Genomic DNA, 19,003 nt, shown 5'->3' on the forward strand with positions numbered 1-19,003 from the left:
AGATCTGGCCTGGAGCCACCAGTTTTCAACCTCTACTCTAAAAGGCTTCAGTTAAATGATCAGTTTCTTCAGAGTCCTCCATCCAGGCTAGTTCATATGACTATTAACATATTAACATATGTGAGCTGAACGAATGAATGAAATAGCTTGTCATCTGGCTGGGAAGGCAGTGAGAGGATTCTCACAGATTACTGTCACCCTGAGATCTAGCCATTTATCCAGTTAGTCATCTATCAGTGCCTGCTATAGGCAGGCTTAGAGCAGCTGCCACCCAGTAGGAAAGCAGACCTGGCTGCCACTAACCTATCTGGGACAATGCCGGGAACAGAAACATTACAGAGCAAGGGGGCTGCAGCAGGTCCAACACTTCTGCCCAGGGTGGTTAGGAAAGCATTTGCTAGAGAAGTGATATCTGAACTTGGTCCTGGAACGTGACAGGTTTGCAAGGCAGAGAAAGGGAGGGAAAACCTTCTACCCAGAGAGTACACCATGGAATGAAAGCCCAGAGTAGATGAGCTCATATTTCAATGCCTGGAACACGGGGGAGAGGAGAGTGTGGTAGGAGGTAGACTGGGACTGTAAGAGATGAGGGGGCAGAGGAATCACGTGACAAAGATCCTCTGAAGGAAGGACACAAAGCAGAGAGACCCAGACACAGTCTATCCCTGTGTCCCCCTTCATGCGGACATTTCCTCTTCTCTAGGAGTTTCCACTGCTACCCCAAGACCCCAGGGCCAGATGAATTTAAACTGCTGCCCCTTCCCCCAGGAAGCCCAGGCCCCAGGGAGAGGAGCCTGGGCCAGGATCAGGAAAAGCCACCAACTTCCAAACCAGGCTGCAGGAGCCCCGCGAGTCCGCAAGCCCATGCTCTCTGCAGGTGCCATGCAACACAGGCAGGGAGAGGAGGAGTCGAGTTAAGACCAGACTGTCTGGCATCGCTTGACCTCAGGCAAGCAATGGGGTCACAGGGTTAAAACGCCAAGGAGTGCATGTTAGGGGTAAACCAAGATGGCAAACATGCGAGCACAGAACCATGCTGTTCTGCGGAGGGACAGTCATGCAACACGAGACAGAGCTTCAGGCTGAGGGGCTCTGGGCTGCAGGCTGGTGGCTCAGTCTTCTCACAGATGGCCCGGGGCCCTCTGAACATGCAGTGCCCGCCAGGCCCAGGTCTTCAGGATGCTCCACTGTACCTCAAACTGGGGCATATCTGGGGTGGCGCAGGCCCCTCGATCTGGGCTATCCTCGATGCCCCCAGACTCGTCTTCCTGGCTGGGGCCCCCCTTGCTGAGATCCCGGGAGAACACCAGGCCCTCAGTTTCGGAGTCGCTTTTGTCTCGGTCGAGCTCAGGCAGGCTGCGGGAGAAGTCTTCAAAGGCGCTGCCGTGGTAGTCACCAATGACCGTGAAGTCAACCTCAGCCTCCAGGCTGGATGTGGAGCTGACCGTGATGCTGGAGCACTTACGCTCAATCGCCAGGTGGTTGTCTTTCAGGAACACCGCGTCCCTCTCCTGGTCCTGGTCCTCGTCTCCCGTGTCACTCTCTGGGGCCTTGGGACGGGGCGGTTTGACCTTCTCCTCTGAGCCCTCCCTTAGCCCTGCTCTCTATGGCCAGATAAAAATCAAAGGAGCAGGGGTGTGGGGTGGGAAGAAAGAGAGAGAGAAATCAAGGTGGTGAATGACAGAAGAAACCCTGGGGCCATTTCAATGTCTCAAATAGAAGAGCAGGTCAGGAAACGAAAAACGCTCCCGGAAAGATTCCTTGGCATGACAACAAGCTTTAAAAAACCGCAAAGTTCTCAAGAGTGGGGAACGCTCCTTTCCGAGGGTCTCCCGCTGATGGCCAAAGCGAGTACAAAAGCAAACATCCTGCCAGTTCGTTCTGGACAGGAAGCCCCATCCAGGGTCTGGATCTGGGAGCTGATTAGAAGCGGCATTGTGCGCAAGGCAGGGATGGGAGCCTGGATCCAGGCCCATCCGTGCAGGTGGACATCAAGAGACAGAAACCAAGGAGGGAGACCCAGGGATTTAGGGAAACCCAGGACGGGGAGGCAGGGAGGCTGGAGCCAAGAGCTTTGAGAAACAAAGAGGAAGCCAACATGGTTTGTCAATTCCACTGAGTCTCTGTGGGAGGGATCAGCATCGTCTACGGGGGAGGAACAACAGGGGTTAATTCCTGGGAGCTGGGTGCTGCATCAGTTCAACCCTGAGCTCCATGAGGGGCCGGTGGGCAGGCCATGGAGTGGAGGTTCTAGTCCCATCAGTGTAATTGACAACAGCAGGCCAAGGAAACGCTGGAGGGGAACCAGCAACTCTTGTCCGACATACATACCTCTCAACTGGCCTGTCAGGGATTAAACACCACATGCACATTTTTGGCTGTTTCATGACGTTCTTTTTAAAGCCCAATCTAACACCCACCAAATATTTTTTAAAGTAGTTGGCTTCAGGTTCTAGAGATTCAGTGCACTTAGAGATTCACTTGCTAAACTTAACTTCCATTTTAGTTTCTAGAAGGTTGAGAGGTGTGAGGACACATTCCAGACAAGCGAGAGTTGAGCTGCCACAAGAGGCACTGCCCGAGCAGGTGGGAATCTAAGGCAGCGATGCACCCCGGCCAGGTGAAGATGACTGGGTCATCAGGGCACCAAGGGGCTGCAGAGACCTGAGGGCCCGAGGGGCTGGCGAATCTCAGGCGCCCCCCTTTTCCAGGGGGGTTTGCTGCTAAGCTGGTGATGTGCTTCTCTTCCCTGACCGCATCTCCGGATGTGTTCTGGATTAGAGAAGATAGTTAGTCTTAAGGAGGCAGAAAGGAACTTGGCAGTGGGACCAAGAGGGAACCAGAAGTGAAGGATGGAAACCTCTGGACTGTCAGCTTCCCCAAGGCAGGAGAGCCAGGGAAGGGAAAGGGTGAAGGAAGATCGTTGGACAAGCCAAGCAAAACAGGTAGGAGCCCAGCAGGTGGGGGCAGCAAGGCAAAGCAAGTGTGTAGTTTGCTGGTGGTGGTGCCAACCTTCTCCACTGGGGCTGTGTGACCCTCTGGGCACCAGGTCACACCACAAGCCGAGGGTCTCTGTGGCAGGCCAACCAGATGAACCCATCATTCCACCTGGGCTACTCTCAGGCTGGTTTAGGGGAAAGAACTCATAGGAATGGACAAGCAGCCTCTGATCGCAGTAATGATGAGGGGCCACTGAAACATGCTACTACGGAGCTACGCAGCATGCGGTCTACTCCCCCAGCTCGGGGGCAGCGGTGGGGGCAGGGGCTCACGTGGCCAGTTCCCCCAGTGGCTACCTCCAGCGCAGTTTCACAGCCTGAATCAGGGGACACGAGCTCGAGTTCTGTGCATCCTTCCTGTTGGGATGTGGTAGAAATGCCCTCCCTGAAGTGTCTGGCAGCCAGTGGCATCACTGAGGAATGGCTGGCTTTGGGGCCAGCAAAGTCCCCTGGGGACTGGAGCTGGACGAAGCCCAGATCCAAAAGCTTATTCCGCTGTTGCTCTACCTGACCCATGGAGGTCTCTGGAGACAACTCGTTTATTAGGGCCCTGGTTTCGCCTTGACTCACTCGGCGAGTTTCAGCTCCATGGGTCTCAAAGATCCGAATTTTATTGGCCACTGAGGTCTTGCTAATATCTTCCAGGGAGCCCTCTCGGCCCCCAGCCTGGAAAGAGGTCATCTCCCTTTGCTTCCCTGGAGGGAACACCAAAGCCAGGGGTACAGCTCCCTCAGCTTCTTCAGAGACAACTCTGGGCTTTCTGCTGGCAATGGGAGGTGCCCTGCGCTCTCCTCTGTCCAGGGTCATGAACAGTCCTACGTGGTCCTTAGGCTCCGGGCTCTCTTTAAAAGGATGGGCATGTTTGAGAAAAGCAGGGGACTGTTCTCCAAAAGGATCCCCAAGGTGTGGAGGCTCCCCTGATCCACGAGGGACTGGGCTTGGAGAAGTTTCCTCTGGAGCTGCCTGAGCCTGAAAGGGACCAGGGAAGGCTGGGACGGGGGTGATCACCTCCATCTGAAGAAATGCTGAGGCCTTGCTGTCCTCCGTCGCAGGGTCTCCTGTTTGCGTGTGAACCAGTCCCCTGTCTTGGGGCAGGAAGCTGCCTCTGTCTGGTTTGGCTGGCTTCCTGACATCATTAGGAGGGATGGACCGCGGAACGATGCAGGCTGGGAGGTCTGGGCGCATGCCTCCTCCTCTGTGAGGTGAGTGGTTCTTCCATCCTGCTGGGATGTTTTTCTCAGCCTCTTCCGTCAAATCTCCACTCTTGGGGGTCTCTTCCTCTGTGCCTATGTTGGATGCTGGGTGGCTAAATTCTCTTTCCACCCCCCGCCCAGCTTCTTCCCAGTCCTCAGCAAATGTCTGCCCTGGAGAAGGTCCCTTACCAAGCTGCTCAACAAAGACCTCCAGGCCATCTGGTCTTCTGTGGCTCCCACGGATCCCTGCCCCTTCCTCTAAGGAGGCTGTGTGGGCTTCACTCTCTTCATCCTCATCCCTGCTGGAAGCTGCAGCAAAGCCCTGTAGGCCTGAGGAATTCCGCTCAGAGCTCTCTAGGAGCTTCTCTGGGAGCTCTATCCTGGTCTCGTCAACAGGAAGGGCATCCAGAGGTGGAGGGGGGACTTGGTCTTCAGAATCTTTCTCTCCATAGTTTAAGTAGAAGCTCTGCTCTGCAAAGGAAGGTTCAGTTTCATCACTCGAGTCGGCTCTGGCTTCTGACTGGGCTGGGTCCAATAGAAACGACTGGAGTCCTCCCTTGTCGGAGGCTGGAGAGGGGATCTCGGCCTCTGCTGGCCTGGCCCCTGACGCAGCAGATCTTCCACAAATCGGGATCTCCTCCAGCTCCTTCCTCAGTTCCATCTGGCCCTCCAGCTGACCACCTGAGATCCAGCGCTTCTTGATGGTCGCCTCCCCAGTGCCCACCCTCAACTGGGAGCCCTCAAGGAGATTTTCTGCCAGTGTGCAGCCTGCAGCCAGAGAAGGCCCTCCTGGGCCTTCCCTGACCCAGGGGCCTTCCTCCCACACTGACTCGAAGTCTTCAGGGCTTGCAATCATCCTTCCTTGTTGCTGGGTCTTTGCTCTTCTGACTCCCACCATTTCTTCTGTGGCCACTTCAACTTTGAACTTGTCCACCAGGATGTTTACCTTGGAGAGTCTGCCATCAGCAAGGATATTTGTGAGGCCTGCCTTACTTTCTTCCTGCTGCGTGGTGGCCGCTTTTAGGAGACTGAGTTCTTCTGGCCTAGTGTACTCTCTTTCTATAAATACCCAATGCTCTGAACCCTGTGTTTCAATTGGAGCAAGAAGAGTTAACATGAAATATAGGCACATGAAAAACAGGTCACTGTTTCCTGTGCAAGAAGGGACCAACCTACCACCAAAAGTTAACATGTCCCCAGAACTGGCTGGGGGGAGAAAGGCGTGACAATGCTAGTCAGCCTCATTAAGGATACCCTTCCCGTCAAGGCACCCAACAAATTATTTACCAACTCCCCTCAACCACTACCCCAACTTGGTAAAATGGGATGGGGTCTCATGCCCTCCCCATGTTTAATCATGGGACAATGGAGATCCACAGATGGGCCAGGACTCTTCCTCTTCCTTTTTTAATAATACAATTGCCACTGTCAGAGGAGAAAGTAACTTACATCACATGGAGTCTTTGAAGGTTAGAACAAAAAGAACTCCTAAGAAATCTTCTAGTCCAATTTCCTCATTGTGCAAATGTGTAAACTGAGGCCTAGAGAATGTCAGTGACTTACCCAAGGTCACATTTAGTTCATGGTAGAGTCAAGAAAAGAGTGCCTGATTTTTGATTCCTAAGATCCTTGCTGACTTATCTCACAACCTACAGAATACGGATCCCAGTTGTGATCTAATGTCAAGAGGGAAAGCACTGAATTAAATTCCACAGGCTACAGCCTAAAATCTGACTTTTCTGCAAGAGTTCCTGGGAAGGAAAGAGATTAGAATGGAAAATGCCAAATGCGCAGCTCAAGTCAGTGCCAGTCACCACAATGGCTTGAACAGCTTGAATTTTGTAGGGTTCATTCCCAGGGAAAAGAATACCAAAGCCAATTCTTGGAGAATTCTACACAAAATCCACAGAAAGAGTAGAAAAGGGCTGAACAGAAGACATCATGGAAGGAAAAGATCTAAAGACCCAAGTATCTATCACCTGTCAAAAGCAACAACAAGAGGGTAGCACTGTCAAACTGTCGACAAAACAGCTTTCAACATCCTTCCTACAGTCCGTCAAACAATACTTAGGAGGGAATGATGGACTTCAGAATCATTAAAAAAAAGCAAGAAGGCCACTGGAATTCTAATGTTGCAGCTAAAGAATACGTTCTTCACATAAAATCTCAATGGAAGTCCAATATGTAACCCAAATACAGGCTGCCATGTTTAAGGGGGAGGCCTCGGCTGCCCTAGTGTCAAGGTATCACCCTCCTTTGAAACCACTGCTCTGACTCAAGCCTCTTATGGTACAGATGTGGAAACTGAGGCCTAGAAAAGGTAAGTACCATGTCCAAGGTCAGAGAGTGAGCTAGGGGAAAAGGCAGGCCTAGAATCCAGTCTCTGACTCCAAGTTCTGGGAAGTGCCTCCATGGTAAGATGTGCCAGAAGCTGCTCCCAACAGGAGGGGAGAGATTTATATGACTGGGCTCTGACTCAGGTTACGGCCTGATGAAGAGTCTGTCAGACCCCATTAGATCTGAAGGATTCTGAAAGATCAGGGAGCGCTGTAAACTCTCACCTCCACTCCCTCAATCCATGCTAGCAAAATCTCCATGGTTCTCAGGGAATGAAACTTCATTGAAAGAGTCCTGTCCCATCTGTGGATCCTGCCAACAGGTAAGAGAGACAAGCGGAAGGTAGAAGGCCCATGTGTAGATTTCTGGGATTTTACTGCAGGTTGCTAAGTCTCAGGACAAATCCCAAAGAAAAGTGCTTCAAGAGCCTATAGAAGCCAGGTCTCTTTTCTCTTCTACTGAGGAAGGAGGCACCCTCAGTGGCCCCCATTTCAGCGTGTAGTGACATCATCAGCCTGGCAATGGTGGCCACAGATGGTCAATGAGACCCCTTCTGGAATATTCTTGCCCCAAGTCTAACCAAAAACTAGTTTCTAGAAACTAGAAGCCTAGAAATTAAGCTGAGTGGGGTGGGAACTAGCACAGTATAGAAAGAAAAATTCTGCAGAAAGGAAAAAGGAAACACATACTTATATTTAGTTAATCTGTGCCAGGCAATGTCAGATTAAATTTAATCCAAATGGTGATGTGGAAAGCAGATACTGTTACCCTTATTTCAGAAGGGGAAACTGAGGTTCTCCAGAGGGGAAGTGACTTACACAGATCACAGAGTGAGCAGTGAGGGAAAAAGAGGCTCTGCTTTTAACAAGTGAAAATCCTGAAAAGAAAAAAAAAAGACTTGAGAGCAAAACAGAGAGAACTTCACTGGCACGAAGGCACCGGTAGGACTGCGCCTGTCTGAAAGCTGTTCTGACCCTACTACACAAGGCAGATGGGACATCTGGTAGCCCTGTCGCCATTCTTTCCACAGAGCCAGGGGACCTGCAGTGCCTGTTCAGAGCGCCCCCTGCTATCAGCTGGAGGTACTGCGGCAAGGAGCTGAAGCTGTAGAAGGAAACGGAGCCAGTTCTGTTCCCACCCAAGCCATGACAGGGAGAAAATCTCCCACCAGGCAGTTCTGTGGTCTCTGGGCTGTTGAGTCCCCACCTGGGGCTTTGGGTCACATTCTGGGCCCTGCTCTTTACAGAAGACACCCAGAAGAGGGGATGCAGGACAAGAAGCCCTCTAGAAACCACAACCTGGGAGAAACCTTTGAAGAAAGGAGGAGTGTTCAGGGGGAGAGGAGGTGCTTAACTCTGAAGGACTGTCCTGGAGGAGGATGCAGAGCAGATCTAAGGGCAGCAGGGGGCAGAGCAAGGCCCATAGACAGGTAATCCAGAAGGGCAGGTTTTAGTTCAACATGAACACTTCTCAATAGATGACTGAAGACAAAATGGTCTGCTGATATGATATGGTATGGTCGGAATGATAAGAGCCCCCTCTGTGGAAGGAGCTGGAATGGACGATTTGCAGGGATGCTGATGAAGGGCGTGTGTTGCCCACCACCCCTGCTCCGGAGTACGGGCACCTGTCCTTGGCTCTAGGAGCAGCTCTGTGCTCCAGGGCATCACTTTTTCCCTAACCTTGGGATGCTACTGACTCCTGTCCGACTTCTGGTAGTTTAGTTTCACATTGAAGAAAACTTCGGACAGGAACTGTGATTTCTGTTTTACCACCTATGTGCTGACTTCTGTCTCTTTTAGAGTTTCAGCACATTTTTCAGCAGCTAGAAATTTTTTCCATGGGAATTTAAAAAGGGAGATGCCCTCATATGTACTTTTTGGGAGATGCCAAAAGGGGAGGGCCAGATATCAGGGAGAAGGAAGTTCCACCCAGATGATTGGTCAGTACCTCCGAATCCTCATGGTCTATGAGCTCTTGCCAGGGAGGAAGATACAGTGCCACCCCCCCCCCCACTCCCTGGGCCTGGATGCCATGCCTAGCGGGACTTAGGAGCCCTCCCAACCCCCCCGCTGCCATCCTGGGCACAGAAGTGATGCTCTCCTCATTAGAACACTTGCCTGGCCAACATCTCTTCAACCCCAAGGAATCTCCTTGGAGCCAGATGCCCACTTTTGTCCGCCTGCCAAGAGTTTAGAGGAGACGAAGGCGGAGGATGAATGAGAAGCCATCCCCTAAACAGCCACTGTTAGACCTTACTCGGGCTTCTGAACAGAGAAAAGACTTCAGGGCAGAAGGCATTTAGGTGCCATGACCCCTGATCCCAAGCTTAGACATCAGAGCCTGCCTGTAAAGTCAGGAGGACCCAAGAGAAGGAGATCATTTCAGCCTCTCCTTTGAAGCCAGAGCCAGACTCAGACTGTCCTGTCTTCTCAGAATATGGTCTCAGTCTGATTCCTGAAAAAACAATGGATGAGGGAGGGGCTGGCCCTTTATGGATCCCTGGGATGGGGACAATCTCTTGTCACAACATGGGGATACAAGGGCTACCCATTGCTTCCACCTGCATGGCAGAGCCTGGTCCACCCCCCTCACCCCAGAGAAAGGGTTTTCTTGAGACCATTAGAGTGGCTGTGTGTGGGCGGGGAAGTGCCGACAGTAACCTCAGGAGACGCTGCGAGGCTTTTCTGAGTGAACACTTCCCAGCCTGTGGCCGTCCCAGGCTCAGGTGCCAAGTCCTGCGGAGAGGTGTCCTGGGTCCTCCGGGACTGCAGGGGAGGCCCAGGGCCAGAGGAAAGGGAAAGAGGGAGGAAGGGAAGGAGAGACAGAGATAGGAAAAGTGGGAGAGAGAGGAAGCAGGAGAAACACACACACAGAGCCTGTAAATAGCCCAGCTTTGTAAATCCCACACCCTCAGGGTTTGTGGCTTAGATCAGGAAGGAGCCAGTGGGGCAGGAGAGAGAGGAGCTGCCCCTTGTGGCCCTTTAAGGGAGGAAGGCCCACAGTCAGCGGCCAGCCAGCACCTTGGCTTTGGACCTTTTTCTCACTGCTCTCATTCAAGAGGATATGGAACCATACCACTCTCACTCCAGAAACTCTTAATCGAGAGGCTGGGGAGCCATACCGCTCAGACTCTGATCCCAAATCTGCCCCGGGTGTCTTTGGTTTAAGCAATGGCTCAATCCTGCAGTTTGGGTCTTAGCCCTTCATAAAGTTATCTTTGAAATGAAAACCTGGGTTTGGGAAATGGGAACTCTTCTTAAAATTTGGAGCCCCTATTTTAAGGTCCCCCTGTCTTCCCCTTGGTCCAGATGAGGCCCAACAACATATGAGGAAGCTACTAGGACCTCTCTGATGACACACTCTTGCAGGAGAGCCCCCACAAAGTCTGTATTTGGATCAGGGATTCCAGTCACCATCGGCAATGGCCCCATAACCATACAGCACTTTGCAGTTTCTAAAGTGCTTTTATACCCACTATTTCACTCAGTCTTCCTAGCAACCCTATGGAATGGCAATTTTGGTCCCACTTTAGATGGGCTGACTAGGCTGTGAGGCTCAGAGAGGTATTGTCACCCACCCAACAACCCAGTCTGGTCCTTGCCTACAGCTTCTCCCCATGTCCCAAATCTTCAAGGGCCTCTAAATGCCAGTGGGGGCCTGCTAAATGGTTCATAGCTCCAAGCTGAGCTCCTGGAACAGAATCCCTTCCAGCAGGTGGACTACACTTCTTGGAGCAACAGTGAGGGGCAAGGGTTGGAACAGATTCCACCTTTTAGGAAGACCCATCTCTAGCAGTTCCAGCTATTACCAGCAGGTGGGGCACACTCCCAAGCCAGGCTGCTCTGAGGCACTTGGAAGCTCCATAGCCCAGATCCCCAGGGCTCATGGGGCCCTCCTCTGCTGGAGTCCCACCCTTTCAAAGCCATCTATCCTCACCCACAGCCAGGCCACTCTGGTCAAGTCTCTCAGGGCAAGAGGAGTGGGGCATGTAACTGGATCACCAGACCAGCTCCCATGGCCCAGGCCAGAATCTTCAGGGTCTCATTTGCCCCAGGGATGATCACAGAGGTCCTCAGTAGATGCAGATTTGCCCTCCTTCCATGGCACTGAACTTAAAGACCCTCAAAGCATCCCTAATATTGTGAATCACCAGCAAGGAAACTATAGGCCAGCAGCCTCACTGGACGAGGCCCTCTGTTATCTGGCATGTCAAGGCCATATGGGGAGTGCTAATTCAATCAAATGTTTACTTATTAGATCATGACTGCATCACCAATTTTCAAAGCATTAGAGAGCAGTACATTCACAGTGGACTCTATCCTGGTCTTCACAAGATTTGGTCTTGCTCTCAGGCAGCTTTAATAGCAGATACAATGGCCTGGGACACAAGAAAATCAGGGTCTGGTCCCTCTTCTATCAGCTATGACACTGAACAAGTACTTCCATTCTGGGCCTCGGTGCCCCATCTGTAAAGAGATGACCCTGAACCAAGTAGGTTGAGAGTCCTTCCAACTTTAAAGGGGTTCTGATTTGAAATTAGCCCCAGGACTCTCAAAATGAAATAGTAAGTAACTCCTACTGAGCATCTAGGGACTCTACCAGTCCCTCCATGGTTGATTTTCCTGGCTCCTCACAACATTCCTATGAAGTAGGTACTTTTATTATCTCTACCTAATGGAAGCTCAGAGAGGTTAAGTAACAAGCCCAGAGTCATCCAGCTAGCAGGAAAGCAGAGTCAGAATTCAAACCCAGGTGGTGTAAGTCTAGATCTGTTGGGTTTGAGACAAGTAAGCAACAGTGCTAGAGAGAAAACACCTAAGTATAAATAGGGGTTAAATATTGCCAAGATTTTGCAGTGCTAAAAATAATAGCTAGGATTATAAATACAGGAATTCTCAAGGTCCTATCTTTATCTCTTTTTCATTTGAGAAAACAACCCATGTTTTCCACTCTGAAAGACAGGTGGGTGTGGGATCCTTTTCTGAAGCAACAGGCGCAGGTCTGATTTTTTTGGAGGATTCGTTCCCTCTAGTGGGCTCCAAGGATCCTTCCAGGAGGGAACACCCCCCCACACATACACACACACCCCACACACACACAGCCCATCTGTGTTTTCACAACAGGCGCTAAAGGATCTGGTTACTGGATACAACTACTGGGATTCTCAAAGTTTAGTGTGCATGAAAATCACCTGGGGCACTTGTTTAAAATGCTGATTCCAAGGCTCTATCTCCAAATATTCTGATTCTGTCGGTCTGACATGGAGCCCCAGAACCTACATTCCTAACAAACACCCCTCTCCATTGTACTCCGGCTGATGGAAGGGGAATACACCAAGCCACAGTGTCTTCTGAGTTTTTCAAGGTGGTCCCTGGGGCCCAAGGATTCCAAGATACAGTGAATTTGTCTTTCCCAGCCTACCTCCACCCCCATCCCCATCAGCACCTTGTGCAGCAACTCGAGGAGGCATACAGGTGAGAAGGATGAGTGTAAGTCAGTGCAGAGCAACCTTCCCAACCCTTTTTACCCAAAGCCCCTGTTGAGGGGTTCAGGGTGAGACCTACCTCATTGGCTTTCTCAGGAGTGCCCTTGGGGGAGGGGGAGGCGGGCGAGGAGGGCAGCCTGCGCTCCCGTTCCCAGTCTCGATCCCGGTGGATCAGTTTGCTGTTGGGTTCCTTCAGGGTCCTCTTGAGCTCGTTTATGCTGGCCTGGTGCTTGAGCAAGACATCTTCTGGCTTGTCTAAGAACTAGGGGTGGATGGAGAGGGCAGTGGGTGTTAGAGGAACAGCTCCAAGCAGGGGATGCAGGGCACGGTGCAAATGGTAACCATGGCGGTCGCTGCCCTACATCAACAAGGTGATTCCCATCCAGGACTCCGTCTCACCCTCACTGAACCCCATGAACCAAGCGGGGCAGACATGATTAGCCCTGACAGGTGCACAAAGCACCTAAGATTAAAAAGAGGATCAAAAGGCACTTAAGATTAAGAAGAGGAGGCTTCTGGCCAAGCACCACCTTTTCCTTCCCTTTGCCTGGTTCCCGCCCTCAAAACCAGCAAGGTAACTCAAATCCCATAAGATGGGGTGAGTTTCCACTGGTGCTATGCACCAAGTCTCAACTGGGCATGGAGGTGACTTTCTTCTGGTTACAACCAAGGCACAGTGAGAACTGGCCAACCCTGTTCACTGGGCTGCTCTGGTCCACTCCCTGGCCTCCGGGGCACCTGGCCCCTTCCAGCCAAGACTTGGACCATTGTGCTTAGCAGGACCCTCAGTCTAGGCCCCTCTTAGCCCAACAGGTGAGTTGCTCAGGTCCTAGGGGGCTTAGCATGCAGATACTCCTTAAGCCAAGGATACCCAGAAAAAATGAGCCACAGGAGCCAGGAAAAGATTGTGTTCAGCACTCTCTACTGTGAGCCACTACTTTTCCTAATCACCCAGGATTTTCTGGATACCTGGTGGATACCAACTCCTCAAGAGCAGACAGGGTAAGATATGGCTAGATAGACAAAGTAGGGTGCTGTGGGTATTCAAGAGATTAGGAGAAATGGAGACCAGGAAGAAGAGAGGTAAGGCTGGGCACAAGAACTGATCTGGGTATAGCTGGAGTCTTAGATGTGTCCCCCATTAAACTGCCAAGTTTGAGCTCAAGCCAGTGCAGCATGACAGAGTAATCCACCTCAAGGTCAAGTGAGGATCAGCCTTTGCACAGGAGCCAGTAGGCCTACTTTTAGGGGTGGGCTGTTAGCTCAAGCATCTTTATCTGCAAGGCTGTTTTAGGATTCATGTCAACTCAATTCAGGACAAGAAATGAACAATCTCAGCTTATTATAAAGTCAGATCAGCTGATTCTGGAAGAATTACCTGGAAGGCAAGCTTGCCCTTGGACAAGGCTAAAATCTTCCCCTGGGCTTATCTCTGGCATCCAAGGATCCACTATGATTGACTCATGAGTTAGGAAGGAAATTGATGCCACTGAGGCTTCTGTTTTCCCTCCAGACATCTGTCTGTACTTCCAGTATCCCTTCCTGAGCTGAACTGCCTCAGAACAATGTTTGAGAAGTCAAACCCGACAGGGTTTGCACAAAGCAGTGGGCTATGAGCTGCAATGGACCCAAGATGTGGCTTGTGACCTATCCTGAACCTGCCACACTGGCTCTGTGGGCACATAGCATTCCTGAAGACGAGAGAGAGGGAGCAGTGGAACCCTGCGATCCTTGATTAGGGTTAAGGGCTTTGGGGAAACCTAGTCCACATGTCTTGCTGTGCAGATGGGGGACTGGGGCCTCCAGCGGCTTACCCATGACCCTCAGAGAGTCAGGCTGAAACCCAGTTTGTGGGACACCAAGGCCAGGCTCTTACGCCCCAGCCCCTGTCCTCTCCCTCAGGGCCTACAACAGACTGGCTTCTAGAGTAGTACAGTTTCAGATGAAGAGTTGGGGATTGTGTGAAAGGAAAGGTGAAGTCCTTAACACAGAGGAGTAAGTCCAAAGAAGCAACGGAAGGGAGAAGGAAGAGGAGAGAGAAGAGAAAAGAGGCTCTCCACAGAGCTGGAGCAGCAAGCTCCACCCAGAGGGAGGGAAGCTGGAGTGTGAGAAGGCCAGAAGCATCCTGAGGCTCCTCCCTCCCCACCCCACCCACATTCCCACATCTGGTTGCCAACAGATACAAAAAGAAGCTTGGGGGGAGGACACAGAGGACACAGAGGAGGTGGAGGCATGACCAAACAGTGGTATGGAGGAGATGAGTCTGAGGAAGGGTTCGGGTGGGGGTGGGGGAGATGAGACCAACGAAAGCATGGAATGGACTGGAAGAGCTGGCAGACACAGGCCGGATGGTCAGCAGTTGGGAAGCAAGCATGGGGTGGTAGGAAGAGGCAGAGTGTGAGGCTAGGTAGAAGGAGGGAGGGGGAAGCAGTTGGTTAGGGGGTAGTCTGAGCAAGGAGCTGGATAGTGGAGGGAGAGAAGGAAGGGTGGTTGGGGAGGGAGAGGGGGCAGGAGGAGGGAGGAGCCGTAGTGGGGGGAGGAGTATGGCCGAGGAACAGAGGCAAAGCTGAAGCTGAGATGGTACCAGGACATAAGCCTGGGGTGGACTGTGGGATGGTGACAAATGAGCTGGGGATACGAATGGCTGGGTGAGTGGTGACAGGTCCCATGCAGTACCTCCTGCTTGTGTCTTGGCGTGGTTTCCTGCTCCGGCTAGCGAGAGGCGGGAGAAGGAGAAGGAACCGGCAGGGTCAGTAAAGCAAATGGATTAGAGGCACCGCAATGGCCCCTGGCCAGGTCTGGTGCAGCAGGTAGCCCAGAGGGTTCTTTCCTGAGGAGCAGGGGCCAGGGAAGCTGGTGGGCCACCCAAGGGGCAGCGAGGTAGCCAAAGGTGTGGGGTATGAGGCAGGGTGCTGGCCCGGGGAGGTGAAGAAGGGGGTGGGAGGACTGGGGGCAAAGCAGGCAGTCACACTCAGTAAACAGGACATGAGGGCTCTGGGCATTCATGCTTCTTGCCGTCAGCATGTATGTTCAGGGGCCTGTGCTCCAAGCTACAACTGCATGACAGAAATACGCTATACCCATGTGTGCACATGCCCGTGTGCATGCTTCTTGCATGTCTGGGTGCATGACCCTACTGTGAGAGGGGTAAAAAACTGTGAGTGAATGCATGCCCACCGGAGGCCATGCGTGCCTGCAGGAGTGTGTGCACAAGTGTGTGGGAAATGCATGGGGCAGCAGGAGGGGACATAATTGAACCTCATCCTTGTGAAGGCCTACAGGGACACCCCATCATGCTCTGGGGAGGAAGGGGCCATGCAAACCCAAATCACAGTCAAAGGGGCAAATTAGGAGTGGGCAAGGGGAGGCTGAAGTCCTCTAGGGGACAGAGTGCCCCTGTGGGGAAGCAGGACAAAAGGAGGGGAAGGGGCAGCGTGCCTACCACCCAACACCAGGGGATGCCAAGGTATTGGGCAAGGCCCTGTCCATGGTGCATCCCATAATGAGGGTGCTCGGGCACAGCTGGAAATACCTCAAGGCCAAGGCCAAGCTAGACCCAGAATCAGCCTCCTGATCCCCAGGTCAGAGGGTATGAGAAAGTCAGGCTCCTACCTTTAGCTCCTTGATCTTGGTGGGAGTCCTGACCTCTCCCTCCTCGGCCTCTGACCGCCTACCCCCAGACTCGCCATCCTCCTCTTGCTTGTCACCATCGGGTCCTGCGTCATGGTTCTCACTAACCGAGGCTGGGCGGGAAAACTCCGCTAAAATGGGCAGAGATGGCCAGGTGGCCTTGTGAGACCTCTCCCAGGGGGACGGACAGGGAGCCAGCCCTGCCAACCGCCCAACCATGGTTGGAGTGGAGCACAGACATCCACATCTCCAACAGGTCAGGGATAAGTACAGGGGAGGTAGCCATGTCCAGTCATGAGGATGGTACGAAGCAGAGCTGCCTCCCAGCCCCAGACCCCCTCCTGACTTCTATGGCACTAGAGCCCAGGTTTAATTCTCAAATCCATCTCTTCTTGGCTGTGTGACCTTGGGTAAGTTATACAACCTCTCTGGGCCTCAGTTTCCTCATCTATAAACAATACTTATTTCAGACAGCTGAGGGGAGGAATGAATAAACTAATGTGTGTAAATACTTAGAAGACAGACTGGCACAGAGTGAGCCAATTCAACCAATGTTGGACCACAAATGTTGATGTTTTTGTTGTGGTGGTTGTGACAGAATACTCACTTGACCATTATTTGGCAATACATAGATATTGTGAAATTAGCTTTTACTACTGAAAGCTAAAGTCCTGAGATTTGCAAATAATTTAGCCTCTTTATAAATTAGGGAAAGTTCAGAGGGATCCCTGCAATAACATCTTTCTCACTCACTGGCATTCCAAAGTACTTTTCTGAATAGGAAAGAAAGGGATGGAATTAGAGGCTTTACACCAGGCACTGGACATAATCCAGACTATGCCCATGGATTATGTCTTGGTGGGAAACAATGCCTGGAAAACACTGAATTGAAATGACCATGGCATGGATTATCCTTGGGGCTGGCCTAAATTAAAAGAGAATAATTATTCTTTCTATTCACATATACTCACTTCGCAAAGTGCCCTTTTATGCACACCATCTCATCTGATCCGCACAATCCTCTGTGTTGATGGCTAGAATGGGAATCACTTTCCTCACTTTACAAAAGATAAATTGAGACTCCAAGAGGGGAAAGTTCCCACTGGTGACCTTTCAGTGAATCAGGACAAAGACCTAGGTCTCCTGGTTTAGAGTTCAGCCTTCTGGTCCTCCAGAGGGATGTAGGAGAGGATGAGCCTCACCAGCTCTAGACCAATCTTTGCTGCCCTGCACAATCTGGGCTTCATGTAGGAAGCTGCAGGGGAAAATAAAGGGACTGTACTTTCCCTTTGCATAAATGTTAGCTCTCAACCCTTACTTAGCTCTCCTCCCACTCAAGGAGAAGAAGGAGCTTCCTCAGCCTCAAATGGACCTTTGAAAAACTTCATGTCCTCTGAACATGGTCAGGGAGTCCTGGGACAGGTCTCACTTCATACTGCAGGAAAAGTATCAGACTCTCCTGATCACCTGGAAAACTCCTAGGTATCCTTCAAAACCCTGCCCAGTTGTCACCCTCCCTTCAAAGCCCTTTCTGCCCCTCCTAGACAGAATTAATCCCTCTCTCCTATATTCTGTTTTGTGCTCTGTATTCTGTATATACTTCTCCCATGGCTTGAGTCACATTACATGCCTACAAACCTAGCGTTCTATGGGCTCCTCCAAGGAAAGGGTCATACTTATTCTAACACTTGCAAAATATTTGTTGAGCAGAACTGGCTTGCCTAGAGCAGAACTAACTACCCCAGTGTGTCCTGGGAATAACCACTGTTTCCCCAGGCAAGTCCCCACCCCTTACCTTAACCTACCCTCTGCAAACCTAAAAGCAATAATAATTTATTATTGCTACAACAAACAATAAACCATTATTGGGTATAATTTATTAGGTCCTTCTATGTGCCAGGAACTTTTTGAGGGGTTGTAGAGGCATGACCATATTTAGTTCTCCCTATAACACAACTAAGTATGTATTACTTATTTTGAAGAAGAGGAAATAGGCACAGGGCAGTTAAGCTCTAGACCTTTCAGCCATTCATGTATGGATATTTATGACCACTTCCTGGCCTACAGAGCAGCTGGTGAGTACGAAGGCTGAGATTTGAACTCAGATTTGCCTAACTGAATCTCCCCAATGCCCATGTGGCCTCTGAACCTCTCCTAAAAACTTCAGTGTGCATATCCTGGGGAGAGTCCTTGGCCAAGGCCCAGGAATCTTCATGTTTAACCAGCTTACAGGTGATTCTCTCGCAGGTGGTCTGTGGGCCATGTTTTGAGAAGCCCTGGTCGGCTGGATACAGGACAATGTAGGGCCAATTCTCACTGATATTAAGGGCACCTGTCAGCCCAACAGGAATAGGGCAGTGGAGAGCACCATGTGGTTAGATGTCGATCAGTTCACTGGAACAAAAAGAATGACTGAGAACAACCAACCCCTCAGCCTCCCATCAGGTAAGGCATCACCAGTCACATTGCACATTGCAGTCACAATATACCATTCTCCTCGGCTGACAGTCTGTGAATTACTAAGCATCATGGGTGGGGGGCCAGAAAACCATATGGCTGAACCTGCAACCCCAAAAGGCCACAACTCCAGGAAGTTGCGGGAAGTCCAGAGAGTGGCAACATCATATTCCAGCGAGAGTGATGCTGTACCCTAGGCGAAACCACCAGGAGCTGCCCAGGTGCATGCACCAGGGTCTCGGGCCACCAGGCTTGCTGCAAATCAATGTGTGAGGTGTCCACCACTGTCACTGCTCATTCTGCAAAAGCCGGTGTGCCCCCACTTCCCACTAAATGCCACCCCTCTCCCATCTCCCATTTGGGGCATACCTCCATCAAGGCTGCGGGACATGGTGTACCGTTTGCTGGAGGAACGCTCAAAGAAGGGTGCGGGCCGATCAATGAGGGCGCTGGCCTGGCGGGTCTGTGCCTGGGTCCTCCCACTATACCGGAACTTGGAGCCCATCACCAGGAAGCCCTTGGGTGGGGGCTCAGGTGACACCAGCCTGCAGTGGAGTGAGGAGGTGAGGAGGGGGATCGGACCTACGTTGTCAGGCCCAAGGCTAGACCACAGCTGGCCTTTCATCCCACTGTCCCACAAGCTACAAGTCAAAGTGGTCCGTAACGGGAGAGACTTGGGTAAAGGGGCTTTCACGGAGTCCCTCCAAGTTCCTTCTCCTGCTTCCCCCCCTCACAGAGCATACGACCCCAGGGTCAGGCTCACCGGAAGAATGTGTGGTGCTCGATGCAGACCTTCCACAGCCTCTTGGCTGACCGGTGGTTTGGGAGTTTAAAGCCAATTGTGCTCTCAAACTGCTCGTACTGCGAAACCAAAGAGAGTGGGTTAGAAGCAAGGCCTG

The 19,003-nt window shown here is 51.6% G+C and overlaps 2 protein-coding genes across 18 annotated transcripts in view; both read right to left on the reverse strand.

Annotated features, from left to right (window-relative positions):
* Positions 1-19,003, reverse strand: part of EPB41L1 (erythrocyte membrane protein band 4.1 like 1) — a 154,183-nt gene that overhangs the window by 20,704 nt on the left and 114,476 nt on the right. For 12 of the 16 annotated variants that reach the window (XM_047854322.1, XM_047854321.1, XM_047854317.1 and 9 more), the window contains 6 exons: positions 18,868-18,965; positions 18,474-18,649; positions 15,630-15,778; positions 12,097-12,279; positions 2,665-2,772; positions 1,194-1,604 (listed from right to left, as the gene is read on the reverse strand). In XM_047854322.1, the coding sequence (XP_047710278.1) occupies positions 1,194-1,604; positions 2,665-2,772; positions 12,097-12,279; positions 15,630-15,778; positions 18,474-18,649; positions 18,868-18,965 (1,125 nt within the window). The remainder of the gene's footprint in view (positions 1-1,193; positions 1,605-2,664; positions 2,773-12,096; positions 12,280-15,629; positions 15,779-18,473; positions 18,650-18,867; positions 18,966-19,003) is intronic. The other 4 variants (XM_047854326.1, XM_047854325.1, XM_047854328.1 and 1 more) reach the window with 2 other exon arrangements.
* On the reverse strand, positions 2,780-15,898 carry LOC125162853 (uncharacterized). 2 transcript variants are annotated; one of them, XM_047854329.1, is made up of 4 exons: positions 15,887-15,898; positions 9,784-9,787; positions 8,157-8,161; positions 2,780-6,503 (listed from the first exon to the last, which is right to left on the reverse strand). In XM_047854329.1, exon 4 carries the CDS (start codon positions 5,382-5,384, stop codon positions 3,144-3,146), a length of 2,241 nt encoding a protein of 746 aa, XP_047710285.1. In that variant the 5' UTR covers positions 5,385-6,503; positions 8,157-8,161; positions 9,784-9,787; positions 15,887-15,898; the 3' UTR covers positions 2,780-3,143. The 2 variants fall into 2 exon arrangements, with proteins under 2 accessions (XP_047710285.1, XP_047710286.1); XM_047854330.1 differs by having other exon boundaries at positions 2,780-5,705; positions 15,887-15,896.

This window comes from Prionailurus viverrinus, chromosome A3 (genome assembly GCF_022837055.1).
Source record: "Prionailurus viverrinus isolate Anna chromosome A3, UM_Priviv_1.0, whole genome shotgun sequence".
In the NCBI taxonomy this organism is placed as follows: Eukaryota; Metazoa; Chordata; class Mammalia; order Carnivora; family Felidae; genus Prionailurus; species Prionailurus viverrinus.